The sequence below is a fragment of the Typopeltis vanoorti genome, chromosome 1 (genome assembly GCF_054136105.1).
Source record: "Typopeltis vanoorti isolate ZY-2024b chromosome 1, IOZ_Tvanoo_1.0, whole genome shotgun sequence".
In the NCBI taxonomy this organism is placed as follows: domain Eukaryota; kingdom Metazoa; phylum Arthropoda; class Arachnida; order Uropygi; family Thelyphonidae; genus Typopeltis; species Typopeltis vanoorti.
The window spans coordinates 120,766,447-120,781,679 of record NC_143549.1 but is presented as its reverse complement, the minus strand read 5'-3'; the positions used below and the strand labels follow the sequence as shown (position 1 = coordinate 120,781,679).

Below are 15,233 nucleotides of genomic sequence, written 5' to 3'. Positions count from 1 at the left end.
GGTACAGGGCACTAGATTGTACAGAGGATTTGAAATTGAGAGTGATCATCATTTAGTTTTGAGCAGGATAAAATTGAATTTCATTTTGAAAAGAAAAACATGTAAGAAAGTTTTAAAGTTAATAAAAGTTGAGCAGCTCTCAGATGTGAGAACTGAAATGCACAAACAAAATTCAAGAAAAAATGAAAGCGTTTGAGAACAGGAACCAAACCTTGGAGATTCAGTGGCAAGACCTGACGAAAACATTGATTGATTCAGCCAGAGAGGCATGTAGTGAAGTTTATCTGCAAGGATAGAAAAAATCAGAACTCCATGTTGGACACAGGAAGTTAAAGAGGCAGTGAAGAAAAAGAAGAAAGCATAGGGAAAGTTCTTGGTGAATAAGTCAGATTGTGCTTTTAGAGAATGCAGAGACAAATGTAAGAAAGCTAAACACTGTGTAAAAGTAGCAAAACAAAAGTCATTGAAAGACATTGCCAAGAACATAGAAAATAAATATCAGAAAGGTAGTAAAATATACTCTAGGCTGTTGAAAAAGCTCAGAAATGGAGGAATTAGATGATAAAGATGACATGAAAACTGGAGAAAAAGATATCCTTGATATATGGAGTAATTACTTCGAAAAACTGCTAAACGAAACAAGCAATGACACAGCAGTGTTAAAAAAAAATACTCCGCGGGCATGCAATTAGGAATATATCCACTTGAAATTGAAAGTCGAAAAAGCCATCAAAAGCCTGAAATGTTAAAAGGTGTAGGGCTAGTGGCTGCATAGTTCAGAAGGCCTGGACAGAGGGATGAATTCCAGATGATTGGAGTAGTGCTGTCATAGTACCCATATACAAAAAGGGAAATAAAACTGAATAGTTTTATTTGGTATTAGTATTTCCCTATTGAGTGTTCCTGGTAAGATTTATGCAAGCATATACTTGAGAAGGATTGTGGAATGGAAGCTTGGTGAAGAACAAGCTGGATTCAGGTCAAATAGAGGCTGTCAGGATCAATTTTCACTTTATGACAAATAGTTGAGAAATCATACGAATATAACAACGATCTGTATTTAAGTTTTGTAGACCTGCAAAAGACATATGACAAGATGCCAAAGAAAAGCTATTCAAAACACTACAGTTATATGGTGTCAATGAGGCATTATATCAAGCCATGCTTAGTCTTTATTTGAGTTGTAAGTCAGCAGTTAGAATTGAAGGAAGTACAGGAAGATGGTTTGATATTGAATCTGGTGTCAGACAAGGATGTACATTATCCATATGGATCACATTATGAAGGAAGTGGTATTAAACCTGATATCAAAATTGGAGATATTAATCTTAGTTCTTTACTTTATGCAGATGATGTTATACTTTTAAATAAATCTAGTACAAGTCTGCAAGATTCCCTGACTAAGCTGAATAACTGTTGTAATAAATTTGGTATAAAAATCAGCAGAAACAAGACAAAAAAAAAAGAACGAAATAGGCAGAAACATTGAAAATATCAACTGCACTGTGAATGGAGACCCTAGAGAACAAGAAAAATATTTCAGCTACTTAGGCACAATTTTTAGTGAAGACGGTAAATTAAATATGGAAATAGACAACAGAATCAACAAAGCCGGTATGGTAGGAAGTCAAATGAATAAATCTATATGGAATAAGAGAGAAATTAGTCAAAACACTAAATTAGCTGTATACAAGACCCTGTTCAAACCAATTTTAACTTATGGATCTGAGATCTAGGTTAGAAATAAAACACTTGACCAAAAACTAGAGATGACAGATATGAGATTCCTGAAAGATTAAGGGGTGTGAACAGATAGCATCAATATCAATATCATATTAAAAACGAGGATATTAGGAAAGAGCTTCATTATTAGCATCCAGGAATGTGTTAGCAGAGCTAATCTCAGCTGGTATGGTCACTTAAACAGAATAGGAGAGGAAGATTAACAAAACAAGTGTTTTCTTCCAAGGATGGCAGGGAAAAGAACCAGAGGAAGACCAAGATATAGGTGGATTGACCAGTAAAAAGTGCCTTAGAAGATGGAAATATAAAATCTGATAATGGTGAAGTCTTGACAGAGAACAGATTGATTTGGAGGAAAATTGTTGATAGGAAGTTAGTGATGATGTAAGTTCTTCATGTAGTACTATCATAATAGCCTGAACATCCCTTGAGTGTACATGTCAGGAATTTGATGATGATGACATCTTATTAAGGTGTGTGCCAAAGCTGTTTTTGTTCATCCATTGACTTCTTTCCAAGTCAATGGATGAACAAAATGACAGACAATATCATGCTGACATCATGACCTGTGATGCATAATGTTTATTACATCATAACCTAGTTCTGTGAATTTCAATGCAAGTGGACTAAAGTCTGTTTAGGATGAAGCCTCATTTTTACTGCAATGAACTGGACACTTATACCACCTCCAAAGCTTCTTTAAACTTCACAAATAGCCACTATACAGAATTTCTAATTATATATGGTCATACGAGAATTATTTAATGCAATCTTCTTACTGACTCTTCTCCTCCTTATCAATACTTTATGCTCTTGATATAAAAACTTCTGATTCAACTTCCAAAAAGTCAGTTACTTCAAAATGGAATTTTATTTTTTTCCGTTTTTCGTTATCATAAATTAACTCAGTGATCTGCTTTCATAGCAGTCATATCAAATTGTTTCGACTAAAATATGGCGATTTCTTAACACATAGAGGAAGAAGATTATCTTTTCATAATTCAATCAATGGCCTTTCAACAAAGATTGTTGCAATAGTCCTAAAAATTGCTTCCCAACTCAATTCAGTTATTAATTCCCAATTCAGTTATTTTAGTGTGTGATAATGAGATAAAAAGATGAAAATATTTCTTTAACAGCATTATTTTTCATATATACTTATTTTAAAAGGCAGGTTAATGTGGAATGAAATTCCTGTCTAATGGGTTACAGGATATCAAATTAAGCCTTAATTGAAATTAAATGATTTATGGGAATGTTTTTATGTTCAAATGTAAAAATGAAATGAGCAATTAAAAAGCATTCCGAAAAAGTATTCGCTTGTGAGGATATAATGCAATTCATGGCAATATTTGTTTCCATCAAACTACACTGATCGGATTAATCAAATGCAGTTGTCTTTTAGATGTGGCAATGTCACATACTCAGATCAAACTTAATCGCTATTTAGTTTGTACAGATGTGTTGCAAAGTGTCCACTGTCTGTTGACAATTATAAGTTTGAACTCAAGCTTTTGAAAATTCCAAAGTATTTCAATGCAAAAGGGAAATCCAGGGAGGAAAAGTGTGTGTGTGTGTGTGTGTGTGTGTGTGTGTATATATATATATATATATATATATATATATATATTTTTTTTTTTTTTTTTTTGGATTTGAAATAGCTATGATATTGTAACTCTGAATTAATCAAAACTAAATGATAATCTTCTTCTTCTGCAGCTTCTCCCACTTAAGTGGGGGTCACTGTTTGTAATGAGTCTCCTCCACAAAACTAAATGATAATGATGAACCGAATCTAGTCTTATTCACATTACAATTTAAACATATTTGAAAATAAATGAAATGAAAAGCAGCATGCTAAATTATACTTTGTACATGAAGTGAATGAAATCCACTTCAAATAAAACAGAATATTAAATTATTCATGATCAAATTAAAAACATAAAAAATAAATTGCATTCAAATTAGAAAATTATAATCTTAATATTAATCTTATAATCTTAATTATAAATAATAAGTTACTATTACATATCAATACTCTACCCACCTTGCTTTTCCATTTCCGGAGGTTCTAATCCTCTTGGCTGAATTTCCTGTAACAATAAAAAAAAAAAAAAAAAAAAAAAAAAAAAAAAACCTTTTAATTTTTTTTAATAAGCCAAGCATATTACTAACTTTTCATCATTTATTTTCATTCATTAATATGAAAAAGAGATCAAGTGATCATTCAGTTCCTTTTGAATGGATACAAAACAGAAGCACACTATACATTAATACTTCTCTATACGGCCTCTCTTCATACAGCTTTTCGCTATAACAGCCTTGTGTAATTATGGCTTAGTTTCGATTTAAGGCCTACAATTTTTCAATATATGGCCAAAAAGTCAGGAAATCTCCTGTGTACGTCTTTTGTCATGTGTTCTAGGCCAGCTGCACCTCTCCAAGCAGGAACGCTACTTGCATTGTCTTGTAGTCATGCAATCTTCGCGACTACATTAGCAAATCATGGAATGAATTGAAATCAACCACAATGAACCATATCTAGAAAAAAATTTGGCCAGAATGCATTACTAGTAATGATTCTGAATTTGAACTCCTTTCTGAAATTAGTCAAAATATATTGAAACCTAGCAAATGAACTTCGTTTTGAGGATGCGGAAGAATGTGATGTAATCGATTTGCTAGATGCTGATAGAGAACTGCTTTCTAACGAAGAATTAATACAGTTAGAAACAAACCATACATTTGATGAGGAACAACAAGAGCCAGTTGTTTGCCGACAATTAACCTCAAAGGATTTATTGAATGCGCTTACTCATTTTGAACAAGGAATAAACATCCTACTTCAAAACGATCCTAATCAAGAACGCAGCGCCAAACTGCTTTGTAGCAGTTAATAAAACAGTTATTAACTGCTACAAAGAATTGCGAAAAGAAAAGAAAAGGGACTCAATACAACAAACATTGGACAAATTTTTTTAAACAGGATCCACAACAACAGATGGTGACAGTAATGAAGGTGATGTCGTGCAATTCGTCATCAGACTGATTCGAAAACTAAAAAAAAAAAAAACCCATTCATTTGTTATTTGTGTTTTATTTCATTTTATTTTATTAGTATCATAGAATTTATATTTTGTTTTTATTAATAACTAATGTAAAGGATATTTTAAATGAAATAAAAAATGCATTTTCAACCAGAAATCCAATGATTTTCTATTTTTTTATAAAATTGGAACGGATCTTACTGAATTTATACGGCTTTATATGGAAATAAATGATTCATTATACAGCATTTCACTTTGTGGCCGACTTTCCACGAACGTATCTCGGCCGTATTGCAAGGTATGAGTGTACTTGAAAAGGAAATATGTAGTTCCTTTTCAAGTAAAAGGAACCGTACATAATATAATATAATTCTCCATGTTCTTGTTGAATCTTCAAGTGTAAGCAAACAAAATTTGCATATGAATATCTTCATAACTAGACTGTTTGTATATAGAGGCTCTTGTCTTCACATCGATTGCTTCAGTATCCAATAAAGTAAAACACACTTTTTTCGGACATGTATGAGTATATTGCTATGCATTAAGGGAAGGATTACTACAAGACTGGTCTTGACTTCCATTAAAGTCACATCAGTGGAGCCAGACCCAGAAAGATACCTTGAATTAATGCAGAGGTCCCAATAGGATAGAGACTTTTCCATAATGCATAGCAACACACACACACACACACACACACTTTAAAGGAGGTGTGCTTTGCATTATGGGATACTGAGGCAACTGATGTGAAGTCAAAGAACCTTTATATAAAAATAACCTAGTCGTGAAGATACTTCCCATACAAAGTTTGTTTACACTTGGGTAAAGGATTAAACAAGAATATAATTCCTTGGCATATAACTTACTTTGGAACCAAGTGAAAAAAATTTCTCCAAAAATATAAGCTCTGACTTAGTTACATTCGAACCATTTTCAGTTATTTCTACATCTGATAGCTTTTACACTTAAACAGCATGTTTTGCTGGGATTTTCCGATTCCATTAAAGAGAAACTACTGAGTAATAAATACACAGCATAGTGAGTGCATTGTTAGTCAGAATAGCTGTACTGACTGAAAACTCAAATAATGTTTACTGAGCTTTTGTTAAAAGGGAATTGGGAATAGAAGAGAGAGAGAGACACATTAAGAATTTGGATGCATAAAAACAGAAGAGACTTAGAATACTAAGCCACAATAAAAAAACAATTGCTGTTATCTGCAGATTTTGCTGCAGTAACCACCTGTTGTCATTTTAAGTGTCAATTATCAAAAGAATAGCTAAGTATCACACCTTTACCATATGTGCTTCATGATTTTCTTGAAATAGACTGACTCGTCTAGTTTTTTCCAAGGATTGAAACCTATAGATATTCAAGAAAACTGTCAATCACCTACTGCCTAACAGATCTCCTCCATCTGCATTGCATTTTTTTAATATCAGATGTCCTATTTTTTCTCTAATACTGGATATGCAGAGTGAACAACTTTAAGCTAAAGATTAGAAAGCAGAATACCCCAGAATTTTGCTGTTTTGTTCACTTCCTTCCTTCTGTATATCAATGATTTTTTGCTGACATAAAACCTCATTCACAGCTTAGATAATGAGTACTGTATACACCAAATTCTTTTTTCAAACATATGCAACCAAACAAGTTTACAAGATCTTCAAACCAACTCTTTAAGCATTTATTACCATATAATTCTCCATAAGGAGAATTATATGGTAATAAGAGAACATAATAATCTGACTAATTTTAAACAAACCAGAACTAAATAAAATTAAAAATTCATTCTGTGTTATTTGTGGCACAAAAAATAAAAAACCACTCCATTTCATCTTAATTTGATATCAGAAAGCCTCATTTTATGAAGGGGTTAGGTTTCCAGCCCACTGTTCATAAAGTGAACCATTCGTAAACTCGTAAAATTATCATGTGCTTAAATGAGATTGGTTCCTTCATGTTTAAAAACTGACCTTTACAAGTTAATAATTTTGCAATTTTTATAGAGAATATGGTTATTTTATACTTATTTTACATAAATAATGTTCATAAACAACATAAGACAGTAAGTTAAAATTAAAATAAAATATGTAATGGCATAATAAAGATGCAATAATGATATGGGCCTGGTTGAGGGCCATCTGGATCGACAGGTTTTTTCCTTGTCCTTCCTGGTTAAGAACTGCAACAAGGATGTCTGCTGGGTCTTTTTTCTCCTCTTCTCCAGCATGTTATAATTGGTTTCAGAGCATTCGTTACAATTCGTTACAATACAAGAAGAGTTGCATTTCCGGTCAGGATTATTATCACAAAGAGATTCACAGGCAGTTTGTACCTGTGGTGATGGACCAGAGTGGTACCATTTCCTGCACTTCCTCATCTTCCTCACTGCCCTCATAAACAAGTGTGCTGCCAGCTCTTCCAAATCTTCCTTTGAAAGTACCTCCATGACTTTATATCAACTTGCTGATATCTTCAATGTCAATATTCCCATGCCAACAGTCTTGGCCATTCTGGACACGTCATCAGCCACTTCTGAAACAGACTCAAGCCCAGAACTGCATCAGGCCACAATTTCCACCAGACACCATTTATACATGATTCTGACATTTCTTCCCAGGCTGCCAATGCTTGTCATGCTCTTAAGGATATTAAAGGAGTTTTCAGTAGTCTCTCACAGATAAAAGAATTAGATGCATGTATTGACAATCCCTCTGAAGGCTGGGCATAAGTAATATACCTCGAAGGCTGCAAATAAACTACTTTAACACCGATCAGTATATAAATCTTCAAAGTTTGCTGAATGCCCAGGGGCAGTGTCAAAAACCATAACAACTCTATTAGGCAAGTTATTTGCAGCACAAAATTTTGCTACCTCTGGACAAAAGTATGATGTATACCATTCCATGAAAATTGTCTGGGTTCACCCATGCTTTTTTATTAAAATGCTAGACAACAGATAAACGAGTCTTTACAATGCCCTTCATAACAAGCGGCGTTTCTGCATGATACACCAACCATAGTTTTAATCTGAATGTGGCTGATGTATTGTCTAGTCCTGGTTTTACAGTCTTAAAACCAGGACTAGACTTCTTCACAGGCTATGCATGTCCTTCTAGGCATCTTTTTCCAGTACAGACCTGTCTCACCCACATTCAAAAACCAAGTCAGTGGTATAGCAACTTTCATCAATTAATTTCAGGAATTCAGCTGGATACTCATTTGCTGCAGAAACATCAACATTAGCTGCTTTACCAGATTTTTTGTCCAATTTTTAAATCATCAAAACCAACCCTTGCTTGTCACAAATGACTTTTCCACTAGCTTGTTCATTTATTTCATTAAACAAGGACCTTTGCCTTGTCCATGATTAATGCATGAGTTACAGAAATATTGTTATGATTCATATCATCAGTCCATAGCATTAATAATTTTTCCATTACTTTGCTCCTTGAATATGACATTCTTGACATATTTGCATTAACAATTTTTGCATGTGAACACTTTCTTATCTGCTTGGTTACTATTGTAGAAACTGTAGAAGGTGTTAACTTTAATGCTACACGCTCATCAGAATGATGCTCACTCGATTCAACGTGTCAAATCAATTCCATTTTTGTCTCAATGGTAAATGATTTTCTGCTTTTTTTTTTTTTTTTTTTTAAACTGAGGAAGACACTGAATCAGCTCTTCAATTAGATGCCATTTTACTTTATTGTTTAAACACTACTAATATTAGTAAAATGTTCACTTTCTTTCAGCAGTCCTTACAATGTGGAATGGCAAACCAAAATGTAAACGAACTTTTTATCATCTCTAGCAAGAATGTTATTGAATTAAAAAAAAAAAAAAAAAAACTGCAAATGCAGCAGGCATGCTGCCTTTATTTTTGATTGTTTGCTGTTAATTCCGAAATTCTAGTTAATATAGGAAATGTAAAATGAAATCTACATGGACTCCCATGCTTGTCCAAAAAAGGACGAAGCTTTTCCTTCACACAGGATTATTATAATTCTATTTAATGGTATTAACTGCAAGGAAAAATAAATGTCATACCTTATTAAACTGCTGATATTTTGCTAGACTTCACACAAACATCCTAGGAAGACAAGAAAAATTCTCGCAGAACATGGCACTAGTAATCAAGTAACACAGCAATGATATAAAATTGTAGCAGGTTTTATGGTACCCTCCAAAGCTTGATTTAAAGAGTCTACAGCTGTTGAGGCTGAAGGCAGTCCGAAGATTGCTACCAATTTTTGATAAATTATTGCAATCATGTATCTAAAAACAAGTCGTTTTGTAATAGATGTAGTATGCTGTAGTTTTCTACCTTGTTTTTTTTTTTATGTTGTACCACCAAAGAAAGGTTATGTATAAACCTATAGTACATTTGGTACTGTGGATGGGCTAGGGACTTTTTTTCTATTTTTTTATCAATTTTATTTATATACACTGTGGTCTCTTTTTATGTGGATTTGAAGTTATGCAGTGCATGCTCACAGATACGAGATCTTGTGACATTTCTGTGTATGTCAACAGAAGGAGAATCCATTCCGATAATAGGGTAATCCAGCGTTTCCCAAACTTTTCCTACAACAGAAACACTTCACAAATCCTGAAATTTTCATGGAACACCTTGGGTTATTTTATAATGTATTCATTAATAATTAATTGTTAATTTAGCTGATTTTTTATTATTAATTAATAATTGATCATTAATTATTAATTAATTAAATTTGACCCAATGGAGAAAAAAAAAAGCACCAAAGAAATTTCTTTTCTTTGGAAATGAAAATTGCAATTTTAAATCCCTTAGCGAGGGAGCTACGGTGATTTGTAAACATTTTAATTTAGGCGAATCTGCTATAAGAGCAATTTAAAAAAAATGAAGTCGCAATAAGAAAATCGTAATTTCTGGCACAAAACTAAGTTTCAAATTATCATTGTACTCAAGAGATGCTTTATTAGAAAACACGGAATGAATGCTTGTAATTTGGATTGAAGAATTAACTCAAAGAAGAATTCCTATAAGTGGTTATTTAATTAAACAAAAAGCTCTTCGGTTTTTATGAACAGATGAAGCAATTCGAGTCTACTTCCGCTTCTCAGGCTGATAAAGAATTTTGGGCTAGCAAAGGATGGTAAACCGGATTTTTAAAAAGGAATGCACTTCATAACGTGAAGATTACAGGTGAGGCTGAATTAATTCAGAAATTACAGGCGGAATAAATGTTTTTGGAAAAGGGGGCAGTAAGCCAAATAAGTTTGGGAACCACTGGTTTAGAATATCTTTAGTATTATTTTCAAATTGAACAAGTAGAAGAGAAAAGTGGAAGACTCAACAATGAAACTGTATGAAAAACAAAAATGTAGATCATCGAACTATTACTACATAATGATTTTTGTGATTCATCTTCATTGCTTCCAAGGATTATTTGGTCATTGGCAAAAAGTAGAGTAGCTAATCTGTTATGGTTTATCTTGCATTCTCCCTCATTAGTTATCTTCCATTCTTTTATGATTTTATCTATGTATATATTAAATAAAACTAGTGAAAGAGGGCAACCCTGACGTACTCCTCTATTTACTGATTTCTAGTTGATGTTAAATTATTGTACTTCATAGATATTTTATTATCTTGATATATATATTAAATAAGGCTCTATAAAGTTGGTTTGGTATTTCATATTCTTACAGGATTTTCAACAATTTTTCTCTGATGATTTTATCAAATGCTTTGGTGAAATCTATAAAAGCTGTGTATTTCTATGTTCATTTCTGCACTTTTTGATTAGTAATTTTAAGTAAATGTACAGTCTATACAAGACCTGCCTTTTCTGAATCCATTTTGAATTGTTCTATTAATTTTTGGTCTACTTTATGTTTAAGTTTATATGCCGAGATTTTGGCATATACTTTATAGCAGGTACTAAGTAAGCTGATGCCATGATAATTGTTACAATCAGATTTGTGTCCTTTTTTGTAGATGGGGATAACTATTGCTTTTGTCCAATCTTGTGGACATTTTCCTTCTTTCCAAATCATATTATAAAAATTAAGTAACCTGAGCTAGAATTCAAGTCCTGTATATTTGATAAATTCCAAGTTTAGAGTCTTCTCCTGGAGCTTTTTTCCTGTTTTGCTTTGGGTTAATGCTTCTGTTAATTCTTCTAAAGTGATGTTTTCCAAGTTGTTTACAAAGGGTAATTTTCTGTTTTGAATGTTTTCATCATACCACAGATCTTGGAAGTAATTTTACCATGTTTCTATTAATGGTATTAATATCTGCTTTAATACCTCTTTTCTCTGGTTTCATTATTGAGATTTTTTTTGCAGCTGTTTTTTTAGAGTGCTAATAACACCCAGTTTCTGTGTGGAGTCGTGGTGGTATGAGTCTTTGTGTAGGTACTGGCAAATGTATATTGGGGGAGGGGGGGGCTAGTATATGGTAAACAGTGAAGGATAGACAGCCTGAAGGAAGAGATGTAACAAGTATATCTGGAATGTATATGAATGGATGTATGTGAAATTGAAATAAGGGAAATATCTGAAAGAATAGACTACAAAAATACAAATTAAGACCACTTTTAAACTAATAATAAATATAAAAGTATACTCAGTTCTAAAGATCCCTTTCCTTCGCTTGTCTACTCAGGTGTATACCAGATCTGTTTCACCGGTAACTTACCCCACATAAGGGAAACAAGTTGCACAATCCCAAAACAAAAGAACACAAAAGTGGTTATTCTGACCATGCACTTTTGACACCAGATTGAATGGAAAGGCACCCATCCTTATATCACACAAAAACTTGATAATAATGTAAATTCAAGGAAGCCAGCGAAATGCTAATCAACCAACCAAATCTCTACAAAAATCACAGCTTAAGAGTCCCAAGGATTTGGATGGCTCATCTACAGCCTGTTCATCTAGAAAAAGAATACAACAGTTTTTCAAGCAGGAATAACTCGCATATTGAATACCAGAAGAAAATACATTTAATTGGATAATAATACAGCGATTCTCAGACAATAATTTAAGTTTATAAGACATATATATTCACAAGAATAAATGATAATTATTATCACTGCACATATTTCAACCAGAATCAACCAAAATGCCAGCCTGGCTCGCCGAGTGGTTAGCGTATCCGCTCTCAGGCCAAAAGGCTGTGGGTTCGAATCCCACCATGGGCATGGATGTTTATGACTGTCTTTGAAAATACTAGTGGTGGTAGTCAGCGGTAGATGGCATTGGTGTAGTTGGGGGTCAGTTGGTGGATTGAGTGGCGAAGACAGAGTTGTAGAGTAGGTATCCTCCCTCAATGAGTCTTTGGACTCCCTGGAGGTGTCTAATAATAATAATAATAATAATCATAAGGTGAAGCTAGAACAAAGACTGTCTATTTACAGAGTTGAGCCTAGTGCTGGAATGCTATCTTGTAGGTGGTTACAAAATATTATTATTCTTGTTGTTGTTCCCGGCTCTTCAACATACTATGTGAAATGTAATTTAGCTTGTGTCTCTGTGTGTGTGTGTGTATATATATATATATATATATATATATGTGTGTGTGTGTGTGTGTACTCCAGATGATGACCTTAATATGAATTTTGAAACGTCGGGAAATTAAAACAATTATTTATAACACGGTTGTAGAGTCCATAATTTGTGTAAAGTGAATGCTGATCACCGTGTAACACTAAAAAAAATTGTTTTATTCATTTTGTGTGTAGCTATAAAAATGGATATATCTCCTAGAAAGCATTCAAAAAATATATACTTTTTTTCAGCGCACATGTATGACTCAAAGACAAATTGCCAATAAATGTGGTGTTGGTTTGGATACTGTTCATGAGATTTTAAAGATATTTATGGAGACAGGTATCTTTTCTCCTGACAGAAAAGGAAAACATGGGTGAAAAAAAGGAAAACTACACTTACTAGTTAGGAAAAGCAAAATGAATCCAAGATTGTCTGCTGTAGACTTCAATGACTAGGCAGCTAGTGAGATTAATGCTTGACATGACAATCCATCAGAAATTGTTGGAAGCAGTAAGGACTGCCCACAGACCAAAAAAGAAACAACTGCTGATGAAGACTATGCAAGAAAAAAAGGATCTGGTGGACAAAAGTGAAGAAAGATTGAACTGTTGAGAAGTGGAAGGAGGTCATATTCTCAAATGAGAGCCATTTCTTTGTCCAAGGAGAGCAAGTATTCTATGTTGGCAAATCAGCAGTTGAGAAGACTTCTCACACCTACCTTCAACAAACTCCTAAACACCCAGCTAAAAAGATGTTCTGGAGTTGTTTTACAAACACACACAGCAGTTCAGAATCACTTGTGACTGTTAACAGTATGGTGAAAAGTGACCATAATATATTGAAGAAACAAGTGGTCCCACAGATCCAGAAAGACAAAACTCATCTTCCAAAAGGATCTTGCTCCATACCACCACACTTCAAAAAAAGTGAAAGAGTTTCATAAAAATCACAACATCCAATTGCTTCAGTAGCCAGGTAACTCTCCTGACATTAACCCAAAAATAGGTTAAAATTTCTGGGCCATAGTGCAAAAGAGACTTTGAAAAATAAATTGTAATACAAAGAATAACTTAATACAATCCATTATAAAAGTATGGTTTCGAGATGCAGAATAAGAAAAATGTGTTTTACGTTGGAAGAGTAAATGCCCAAGTGAATCAATGAACTTATTAGGAATATAAATTCCTAATTCCTTATTAATTAATAAATTATTAATAAATTCCTATTAGGAACATATAAATTTCTTGCAAAATTAAAATTTTTCTTTAAAATACGAGTGTTCAGATTAATTTCTTTCCTACTGTAGGTAGTACCATTCAAATCTGCTAATCTTTTTTAACTTTATTTTGTTTATGTATGTATGTATATATTTAAATAAGCTAGGAAATTATTGACCTTATTCTGTTAACTTACATTAGCTACTTAGGTGGCACTTTTTAGAATTATCTGTTATTAATTGCTCTTCTGTGATCCAGTACTGATGATGCCTATAAAATTTACAGTTATTGTTTTTTTTTTACATGTGTTTTGATCTGTTTTTAAAATTCTTTTGATTATGCCAACTCATGGTATTTCAGTATTGAAACAAATAGGATTAACATTTTGTTCTAAGCTTCACCTTGTGATTATGCTGATACACTGATGATGACCAGTTACTTTCAGGTTGAAATATTCAGAATAATAAACATTATTATTTATTCTTGTGAATATGCATGTCTCAAACTTTATATGTCACAAGAGCCATTGAAAATTCAAACAGTAATTTAAAATAACAGGACTACAGGAAACTAGCAAATGCTGATGCAGTTTTATCAATGTAGTTGTAATCCCACCACCAGAGGTCAGGTTATGGTCAATGGCTGACTAAAGTGATTATTCTCAGCCCAACAGCATTATGTACTGATTTAGCTTGTGATTCGGTGTGTGTGTGTGTATTTCTGAGTATGACCTTGATATAAAAGGTGCAAAATGTCCAATTTCATATTAATATAATTAAAGTAAGTTCTTAAACATGAAAGTGGCTCCATAATTATTCATGACAATTGGGGTGGAAAAAGGATTAAGTATTCTTTGAGTATTTAAACTGAATATAACTGATAATTTCTTTTGCTAGTCAAATGAGAAAAATACTTCTTCTAGTTATAGATGGAAACAGGTAGAAATAGAGAAGAGCTTAACTTAGCAGTGGAAGTTAAAAATAAACTCAAACATATTAAAAAAAAATTTATTACTTAGGACTCCCCACAGTTCTTTATGGTGCAGAGAATTAAGTTATCAAACAGAAGGAGGAACAAAGATTGACAAGCTTTGAAAACAAGAGTTTGGCAAAAATAAATAAAACATCATGGATTAAAATGAAAGCCAATCAGGAGATCAGAGAAGAATTCCACTACCGTATTTCAATACTAACAAGAATCAGATAAAAAAAACAGTTACAGTAGTATGGACATGTACAGAATGGCTACTAAAATGTTTCTTCAAAAGGAAGAGCAGAAGAAAATACTGCTGGAAAGACCTAGAAGGAAATGGATAGAAAACATCAAGAGTATAAGTGGTGAACTCTTACAGAAATTTAAGTTTAATTATTAATTAAATTATTTAATTAATTAAATAACTTGGCTTGGCTGCTGATAGATTGGATTGGAAAGCTATTGTTCATGGCAGCCTCAACTTGCCTTAGGCAGATGATGAGTTATAGATGGATATAACATTTACTGATGTACACAAATACTTACAAGACTAGGTTCTGACTTTGGAATTTGTACTTCTTCTTCTACAACAAAAGCTTCATCTTCTTCATCTGAATGGTTCTTACTATCAAGTATCAGGTTTTCAACAGGTTTTGCTGTTGCAGGCCTAAAAAAAAAAAAAAAAAAAAAAAAACTTTTTGATAAT

General features: G+C 32.9%; 1 protein-coding gene across 2 annotated transcripts in view; it reads right to left on the bottom strand.

Annotated features, from left to right (window-relative positions):
- Nucleotides 1-15,233, bottom strand: part of LOC150110363 (intraflagellar transport protein 54-like) — a 236,646-nt gene that overhangs the window by 53,528 nt on the left and 167,885 nt on the right. For both annotated transcript variants that reach the window (XM_090399066.1, XM_090399075.1), the window contains 2 exons: nt 15,074-15,194; nt 3,791-3,836 (listed from right to left, as the gene is read on the bottom strand). In XM_090399066.1, coding sequence (XP_090255192.1) covers nt 3,791-3,836; nt 15,074-15,194 — 167 coding nt within the window. The remainder of the gene's footprint in view (nt 1-3,790; nt 3,837-15,073; nt 15,195-15,233) is intronic.